This window comes from Mandrillus leucophaeus, unplaced genomic scaffold (assembly GCF_000951045.1).
Source record: "Mandrillus leucophaeus isolate KB7577 unplaced genomic scaffold, Mleu.le_1.0 Scaffold1, whole genome shotgun sequence".
In the NCBI taxonomy this organism is placed as follows: domain Eukaryota; kingdom Metazoa; phylum Chordata; class Mammalia; order Primates; family Cercopithecidae; genus Mandrillus; species Mandrillus leucophaeus.
The window spans coordinates 5,286,947-5,296,910 of NW_012098097.1; the positions used below are offsets into that span (position 1 = coordinate 5,286,947).

General features: G+C 48.7%; 1 protein-coding gene across 3 annotated transcripts in view; it reads right to left on the reverse strand.

The window, feature by feature from the left end:
- SLC39A11 (solute carrier family 39, member 11) overlaps positions 1 to 9,964 on the reverse strand; it is a 504,632-nt gene that overhangs the window by 87,184 nt on the left and 407,484 nt on the right. For all 3 annotated transcript variants that reach the window (XM_012000073.1, XM_011999398.1, XM_012000824.1), the window contains exon 7: positions 2,878 to 2,947. In XM_012000073.1, coding sequence (XP_011855463.1) covers positions 2,878 to 2,947 — 70 coding nt within the window. The remainder of the gene's footprint in view (positions 1 to 2,877; positions 2,948 to 9,964) is intronic.

A 9,964-nucleotide genomic window follows, 5' to 3' on the forward strand; every position in this document is an offset into this window, starting at 1 on the left:
AGAGTGTGGGTGGATTTAGTGCAATCGATCAAGCCAAAGTCTCATCCTGGATTGCAGGTGGTAATCTAAGGCAAGATACTGCCTTGGTGTATGAACACCATAGCAGCCTGTTTCTGCAGGGCTGGCTTCTCTGGACTCTACACACAAGTACAGATGCTGGTTTGAAAGCCCCAGCATTATGAGACAACTGGAAGCTGCAGCCCTTGACGTCCTTGTGTCGACAGGCACAACACTGGCCCCAACCTGTTACTGGTTGAGCAATTCTACAGCCTTGCAGGTAGGCAGGCTCTGCCTGTCCAGGCTATACTTCAGCACGCACCTTTCCCTCGTGGCTACTCAAGTGGAAAGTCCTTACTCTCCACTACACTCTAGTCCCTATCCTCCTATGAAATCCTATGTGTAGTGTGGACTAAAGGCAGAGAAAGCTAACAAGCCTTGGCCTGGGGGCTGTTCTACATCTTGCCACCCAAGAAGAAGAGGGCAAACATTTAGGAAGGAGGGAATCACAAACTCGACGTGTTTTTCAAAGTGGGGAGAATGGGCTGAAGGGTCTGCTTGAGGGAATGTTCTTCCCCCATTGCTTCTCTCCAGCCTGCATTGCAGGGCCCCCCGCCCTCATTACTCTGTGGACACAGTGGCGATGACAGCAGAGCTCCGTCATTACTGCCCCGCAGGCTGTGACGATAACGGGTCAGGAGTGGGGGCATATGGACCCTCCAGTGATGCTTGTATAGCAGAGGGTCTCGTGAGGCTGAAGACACTGAGGCCTGCTGCACTGACTCCACCCCAGTTAGAGGATCCGGTTGAGGGCTTTTATAACTCAGAGAGAATCTGTTCGGTCCAGGGAAGGGAGGAGCTGAGTTGGAAATATTTTTGCTCCACTTTCTTCCGAAATACTTACAAAGATTGGCAGAAAGTGCAGGTGATAGAACAGAGGAACATTGGAGTTGACATGATGATGTCGCGGGGGACGTGGTGCCACCAGACAGAGAGCCTGGCCTGTGAGTTTCATGCCTGGGGCACAGCTGTCACTTGCTGGGCACAGATCTTCTGCAGCCTCTGTGGTTTCCTGTGCTCCGGGAGGACCTGGCCTTTGAATGTTTATAAGGTCAGACCCTCTGGGCTCTTCGGCCCCGTGGATATTGCTTGACTCTGAAGTCTCTTGTGGTCTAGTGGAGTCAGGATCAAAACTGCCGTGCCAGGGGCAGAAGAGCTACATGCCCCCACCCCAGGCCCCGCGCTTAGAAGAGCAGTCTGCAGGATGTGACGAGTCATCATTAGCCCTTGTTTTGGGTGACATTTCTTCCATTCTAAAGGCTCTGCCCTCATCTACCATCTCATATGATTTTCACCATGGGCATTATTTTAATGAATGACTTGGGAGTCTGAGAGGCAGGAATATGAAGTTGAGAACACGAAAAGTTTTGCCCTAGAACATTCCAGTCCATGCACATATTTGAGACTTCATGGAGCAGCCATGCCTCTTAACATACAGCCTTAGAATTCAGTGACCAGCAATGACTACATGTAACACACAGCGGCTCCACTTCAGCTGGGGAAACAGATGCAAGGAAGTGGCCTGAACATAGTCCTCAGGGTGCATAAACAGGCCCCACGCAGGCTTGGTAACCGGGGAAGGATGGAAAAGGGGTTATGTGAGAAATTCGTTTTTGACAGTCACGATCAACGGGTGCAGGAGGGAGTGCTATTTCCTGGGGGGAGTCAGGGAGAATATTTTGGGACTGCATCAGTCTGAAGACAGTGAAGGAGCTACAGGAGTGATAAACCAGTCGCCCCTGAGTCACTGCACTGAGTTATGTTTTAAAACAATTGTGAATTCAACTACCTTTAGATAGTGCGCATGCTGTTTAAAGTTTGCCTCAGTCCTCATGGTTCCCAACTGTCTTCAGCTGACTGTCTCCACCCATTTTGATGATCTTTTAGTCCCCTGAAGCCACTTGAGTTTGCTGCCTTCAGATAGAAGGTTCCATCCTGCAGAGTGTGGCATTTATGGCTTTGTGGGTCTGGGTGAACCATGGAGACCTCACCTGCACCATGTCTAGAGAACGGCGTGTGATCCCAAGGCTGTGACCTTACCCACGCCCTGTTTATTTCCAGGCAGGTAGAACAGCAAAGAATGTACAAGGCCCGGTGCTTGAGTATGGAAGGTGAGGGAAAATGAGACATTGAGAGTGACGGCAGGGTTGGCTCAGTCGGTTGGGTACAGCAGTGACAGGGAATCCTGGAGGAAGGGCAGGTTCTACATGACAACAGATGGAGAAATACAAGAACACGTATTCAGGACAAAAGACTCGGCTGGAGCTCGACTTGGGTATCACCAGCAAACACATGGAACATAAAGTCACAAGAATGGAGAAGGTTGCCCAGGGATGGCGCGTTCAGTGAAAAGGAAGGATGTTCTAGATACAGGTCCCCGGGAACATCACCTCTTAAGAACAGGCCATAGGATGAGAAGCCCACCATCAAAGGGACTTTCCAGGAGCAGGTGGAAAGAGAGAGGGAAACCAGGAGAGCCCAGGGTCGAGAAAGACAAAGGGAGGGCTTCGAAAAGGAAAGGCCTGAAGCGTGTCAGTGGCTGCCTTTGTTTTTTGTCATCAGTCTTCACACCTTTGAAGTGCTTAGAGTACAGCTTGCGATTCTGTCCATGTTTTGTTTTCAAAATGATCATCACCCACTTAATAGCTCATTTGAAAGACTCCTCTCTCAGGGATGGCCTTCACCGGACCCCATGCGGCCTCCATCAGTGGCGCTGGGGTGCTGAATGATAACGCATAGACAGCCCACCCAGGTGACACGCACACCCGGAGCACCCCTGGGTGCAGAACCATGCTCTGGGGTACCAGGGTGCTGGCTTACCTGGCACTCTCAAAGGTAGCAGATGCTGTCTTTTCTATAGCCCCGAATCCAACTCCAACAGCGAGACCCTCTGAAATAGACGTAAGAAAAACAAGAGGGGTTAGGAATATTTCCCAATAAGGAACATCACCATTACTGTCACCGTGTCAAGTAGGACTGCAGGAGGCTGCCAGTCACAGGAAATCATACTAACAGCAGCTTAAACCCAGGGAAACTAAGGCATGGGGTCCAAATGGCTGCTGCCTGCAACCTAGGAATGATTTTTGTATTTTTTAAGTAATTGAAAAAACAAAGACTACTTCATGACACATGAAAATTATATAAAATTTGGCCAGGCACGGTGGCTCATGCCTGTAATGCCACCACTCTGGGAGGCCAAGTCAGGCAGATCACCTGAGGTCAGGAGTTCGAGACCAGCCTGGTCAACATGGTGAAATCCCATCTCTACTAAAAATACGAAAGTTAGCAGAGCATGGTGATGCACGCCTGTAATCTCAGCTACTCGAGAGGCTGAGGCAGGAGAATCACTTGAACACAGGAGGCAGAGGTTGCAGGAAGCCAAGAGTGTGCCGCTGCACTCCAGTCTGGGTAACAGAGTGAGACTCCGTCTCAAAAAAAAAAAAAAGAAAAAGAAAAAAGAAAATTGTATAAAATTCAAATTTGAGTGTCTGTAAATGAAGTTGTATTGGCACACAGCCATGCTTATTGGCTGACGAATTGTTTATGGCTGGTTTCATGTACATTAGCACAGTGGAGTAGTTGGGACAGAAACCGTATGGCCTGAAACCCAAAATATTTACTATCTGGACTTTTCATAACCCCTGGCCTAAACACACAGGGCTTTATTTATTAGCTCATGCAACAGAAAGTCCAAGGTTGATACAACAGCCCGATGATGTCACTGTAGACACAGGCGTCTTTTGTTTTCGTTTTTTTTTTTCTTCATCCTCACCATTAGGTCCTCATAGTTGCAAAGTGACTGTGCTACCTCCAGGCATCTCAACTACATCCTAGACAAGAAGAAAGTAGAAAGGTAGAAACCTTTCTTTATCAAGTCTTTGTCTCATTACTCTGGAATGAACGCCTTTCCCGGCATCCCTCATACCTCTGGCCAGAATAGGAGCAAACGCCCATCCCTGGTTCCATCACAGCCTCAGGCCCCAAATCCTGAGACTCCGGAACTGATTGAGGCCAGTCTCCATCCCTCTCTGGGGCTGGGAAAGAGCCTACCCTGCCCATGCTCCCTGAAATCAAGGGAGCCGCCATCCGAATAAACTGGGGTCTTGTCAGCAGGAAAGGAGGAGGGGTGGCATGATCACCGCCACCAGCGTGCATTTTTATTTTTATTTATTTTTATTTTTTATTGAGATAGAGTCTTGCTCTGTCGCCCAGGCTGGAGTGCGGTGGCGCCATCTCAGCTCACTACAAGCTCCGCCTCCCGGGTTCATGTCATTCTCCTGCCTCAGCCTCCTGAGTAGCTGGAACTACAGGTGCCCGCCACCATGCCCAGCTAATGTTTTGTATTTTCAGTAGAGACAGGCTTTCACCATGTTAGCCAGGATGGTCTCGATCTCCCGACCTTGTGTTCTGCTCGCCTCGGCCTCCCAAAGTGCTGGGATTACAGGCATGAGCCACCGCGACCAGCCAAGCATACATTTTTATATGACTGCTCTTTGAAGAACATTCCAGCTTTCAAAGGAACCACCCTCAAATGGTGCAGACAGATGCGGTCTACACTGAGGGGGTGGCTAGAGTTGAGCTTGCAGCATCGGGCTAGACAAGATGGGTTTTCAGGTCCTTTCCTGTGGTTCACGGGCTTGCCAAGTTCACCAGCCACTCGCCTAGGGATCAGATGTGGGAGGATGACGCTGGTCTGCGTGTATCTGATGGAGTAGTGAGGGTCATGGAAGGAAATGGACCTGACCCAGTGGCCATGGACCAAAGGGGTGGAAGCACAGCGTCAGGGCGCTTCTGACATCTGTGAAGAAGGCAATGATTCCCCTCGATCCAAACACGAAGGAGAACTACTGAATTACCACCACTGTTCAGCAGCAAGGCCAAGGGCTTTGGGGGGTCAAATTAGAACTTTTTTTTAAGAAGAGGGAAGATATAAAATTCTACTGAGTGAGAGGAACTCATTTTCTTTTGATTCACTGCCTCTTAGTATAGCCCGTTTCTTCCTTATGTCCTGTCTGCTTGAAGTGGGTCCAGGATGTCGGAATTGTGATACTGACTCCAGGAGACACCTGGGGACAAGAAGGCAGTGGAGACTTATTGCATGTTCAGGTGAAAGTGCTCACCTGTGATGCAGTCTGGCTCAACAAGAGACCACAATGGGGTCTGGAGCCCAAAGATCCTGCTAAGGAATAAGGTGTTCTTTTTTTTTTTTTTTTTGCCTCATTTTACCCTTTGTGCTTGATCTCCTGCGGGGTCCTGATGGGATAGCTGTGACCACTGTAAGCTGCAGGTTGAGAATTTGGGATTCTTTTTTCTTTTTTCTTGAGACAGAGTCTCACTCTGTCGCCCAGGCTGGAGTGCAGTGGTGCGATCTCAGCTCACTGCAACCTCCACCTCCTGGGTTCAAGTGATTCTCCTGCCTCAGCCTCCCAAGTAGCTGGATTACAGGCATGTGCCCCCATGCCCAGCTAATTTTTGTACTTTTAGTAGAGATGGGGTTTCACCATGTTGGCCTCCCAACGTGCTGGGATTAAAGGCATGAGCCACTGCACCTGGTGAGAATTTGGGATTCTGATTCCCTACCAGGTATCTTTCCACTTTTCTTATAACAACCAACATCAGGACACAGAGTCTTAGGACATTGGAGCTTGCCCCACACTGCAAGCTCGACTCCAGAGATCAGCCGCTGTGACTCTTGGGCCCCCGCCAGGTTCAGAAGCCGGGTAGTTAGAGGCAGGTCTTTCCAAAACCAGACAGCAGCATCAAGCCTTGTGGGCCTGGCCTCTCAGCATGCATGTGCACACACCCAAGCAGGCCACGGAGAAGGCTCCCCAACTCTCACTTTAACAGCTCTGAGGCTGAAGGTGGTTGGCTGGAGTCCGCACTACTAGGGCAACCAGGCTTTAAAATCGATATGCATTTTAAAAAATTATTTTTTAGTTACAGTTGACAACCTTGAACAATGCAGGGATTAGGGGCATCAATCCCCTGCACAGTCAAAAACCCACATATAACTTCTGACTCCCCCAGAAACGTTACTAATAGTCTAATACTGACCAAAAGTCTTACCAAGAACATAAAGTCAATTGACACATATTTTGTGTGCTATATATATTATATACGGTATTCTTACAAGAAAGTAAGCTAGATAACACTTCTTATATTCTTACAGTAAAGCAAGCTACATAGAAGTTCTTAATGTTAAGAAAATCATAAGGAAGAGAAAATACATTTACAGTGCTGTACTGTATTTATCAAGACCATATGTTTACACGGTCTGTTCATAAAGAGGCGTTATCTGTCTGAAACGGCAGGCACCCACAGCTGCAGACCTCAAACTATGGTACATATGAAGCAAATTAATTTTTTCTCATAATGTCATGACTTTTCTTTGCTTCTTGGGAGCACTTCCAGTATCTCTAATGGCACTCTGTATGGGTCCTGTGGTGTTATTCAAGGTTTACAGTATTGCACTAAACATGATGAAAAATACGTCAGAACTGAGAGAGATCACTTTTTACGGTAACATGCAATTCACTGCAGAGGTGAACTGCTCACGAGGAGATGCTTAGTGTCACAAGGCCTTTTTTATTTTTTTTTTGAACTTGAGACGGAGTTTCACTCTTGTTGCCCAGACTGGAGTGCAATGGTGCGATCTCGGCTCACCACAACCTCTGCCTCCCGTGTTCAAGTGATTCTCCTACCTCAGCCTCCCGAGTAGCTGGGATTATAGGCATGTGTCACCATGCCCAGCTAATTTTGCATTTTTAGTAGAGACAGGGTTTCTCCATGTTGGTCAGGCTGGTCTCGAACTCCTGACCTCAGGTGATCCGCCCGCCTCAGCCTCCCAAAGTGCTGGGATTACAGGCGTGAGCCACCAAGCCGAGCCCGACAAGGCCTTTTACGCAGACACCTGCAGCACCTGAGCCCACTGCAACAGCAACAGGAGGTGGCTACAAAATGGTTGCAGTAGTACAGTGGGCTGTAGTTAATTCTATGTAGTTATGACTTAATATTACATCATTTTTTAAATGTTTTAATTTTTTAAAAAGTTTTTCATAGAGATGGTCTCACTAAGTTGTCCAGGCTGATCTTGAACTCCTAGCCTCAAGGGATCCTCCTGACTCAGCCTCTCAAAGTGCTGAGATTAGAGGCTTAACACTGCATCTTTATGTTTGCTTATATTTCTCTTCATTGCAAGTGGCACCATATATGACCTGTGTTTAAGGGTATAATTTTTGACAAATTTTAACTTTTTATAATAGATTTATGTATTTTTACAGTAATCAATGATAGACTAGACTAGTATCGACACATACATTTCACTGTAGGTATAAGGCTTATAGTCCAGTGTCTAGCATAGAAAGGGCCACCAGTGCCCCATTTCCTAAGGCAAAGAATCACAGAGAGATTAGGATCTTGAAGACAAGGCCTAATTTGGAGCCTAGAGGCCTAATGTGGAACACTATCATTTGCATTAAAATGGCTAATTCAAATATAGGTTGGAACTGTCACCTCCAGTCCACAGATCAGAGAGGGAAGGTGATGGGAGCTGGTCTGAGAGACACAGGTGGGTTCTGAGTCCAAGGCCCAGGGTGTAGATCCTTCATCACTCCATGAGTAGATACGATGAAAGCCACTACTCAAGTATCAGAAAGGGGTGTGGATCCATGTTCAATATTTTAAGGTTCGCCTGATGGATGTGACACCATCCAAAAGAGGTAGGCAAGAAGGAGTACCCAGCCGGGCGCGGAGGCTCCCACGCCTGTAATCCCAGCATTTTAGGAGGCTGAGGTGGGCGAATTGCTTGAGATCAGGAGCTGAAGACCAGCCAGGCCAACATGGTGAAACCTCGTCTCTACTAAAAATACAAAACAATACCTGGGCGTGCTGGCTCACGCCTTTAATCCCAGCTACTAGGGAGGCCGAGGCAGGAGAATTGCTTGAACTCGGGAGGCAGAGGTTGCAGTGAGCCGAGATGGCGCCACTGCATTCCAGTCTGGGTGACGGTGTGAGACTCCATCTCAAAAAAAAGAGTATCCTAGGTGAGGTGCCTGACGTTGGCGAGAGCTGAATTTCAGGGCAGGCTGCGATGGGTATGCCTAAGGGTTTCTGACATCCTTTCCATTAGGGAGGAGGCAGCCTTGCTTGTGCAGGCCGAGTCGTGGGAGCTGCCCGTGTCCATGGTCACGAGAATATGAACTTCGAGAACATCTGACCTGCTGCCACCTGGCCAGTGTCCTGCCTTTGAGGAGTCCAGTATTTACAAGCCTGCTATTCTCAACCTTGTTTTGCACTCACACACCTGAGACCATCCATCGGTAACGGTGGGTCTGCAAGGCACAGATCTTCACCAGGGACCCTTGGGGAGAAATCAAGGGAACTACTTCCTGACACTAGATAGGCATATCCCTCCCTTGGAGAAAATTCACTTTCTAAAACCATAAACAACAGCTGGTTGACTCTTTTGTTAAAAATTTTCTTCTAATTAGTCATTTTAATGCAAATAATAGTGCATGCTAATTAGCAAAACAATCGCTTCGAGTAGTTTAGCTCGGAGTTCAGCAGCCTCAGCTCGATGACTTATATAAATGCTCACAACAGCTTTGGGAGGTTGGGGAAGGGAGCACCCAGTGAGCAGATGAGGAAAAGGGCCTGCCCTAGGTGACCCAGCTGGGCAGGCTAGAGCTGGGTCGTGATCCGCAGTCTCTCATTCTATTCCCCACCCCCAAGTGTCCTCTGCTGCCCAGTTTGCTCGCAGCTTTCCTCCAGCTATGACATGGCCCCACGGGTAGTGAACACTGGCATCTGAGTCTCCGTACCCTGAAGAGGTTTGGAGCAAAGGGAATGCATTTTCCCTCCGGCCCATCCTGGACCTCGGGCCAGGCCAGTAGCAGGGACAAAAGTTCACAGATGAGCATTCCGTGATGGTTTGCAGATAAGCACATCTTTCCTCTCAGTTCTCCAGTGGCCCTGGCGGGAGGGAACCACAGCTCCACGCTGCCTTAGGAGGCTTCAGTCCATTTCCCCCCGGATCTAGAAAGTGAAACAGGAAGAAGAGGTTCTGGGGAAACACGGTGTATTTGTTACCACGTCTGGAAACAGAGGTGAGCCCTGAGAGTTAAGCTCATGAGAAGGCAGGACACGTTAGTTACGTATGCAGAAAGAACAGCACAACGAGAATTCAGGCCGACACTGAAGATCAACAGACGGTAGAAAGAACTCACTGGGTGGAAAAGGAAAGGAGGAAAAATGCCCACTGGTGCTCACGCCCCTGGTGTCCCACCCCGAGTGCAAACAGAAGAAACCCAACTCATACTGTGAATAAGTTCTTGCCCCTTTACAAAGCTATTGCCATTAGCTCAGGGAAACTGAACTGCCAAGCCTGGGTTAGGAAGTCCGACTGAACGCAGGGTGAGGCAGGGTCTGGAGGACAAACTTGAACATAAGCACCAAAGCAGAAGCAGCTCACTCCAACCTCCGCCTGGGGCTGGCAGGCAGCTGTGTCTGCCTCTCTCCACCTCCCCGTTGCCCTTGCAACTCCATCCCTCCATGCCCTCCTCTGTGGAAAACAGTAACAAAAACGGTTGAGATAAACCCGGGCTCAAATCTTAGTATATTATTTAAGGTACTTGCAAAAGTGAAAGGGGAATAACACTGCTTTGCTTACAGGATGGTTGTGTTTAATGAAATGTACCTGGCCGAGCGCGGTGGCTCACGCCTGTAATCCCAGCACTTTGGGAGGCCGAGGCGGGCGGATCACGAGGTCAGGAGATCAAGACCACCCTGGCTAACATGGTGAAACTCCATCTCTACTAAAAATACAAAAAATTAGCTGGGCATGGTGGCGGGTGCCTGTAGTCCCAGCTACTCGGGAGGCTGAGGCAGGAGAATGGCGTGAACCTGGGAG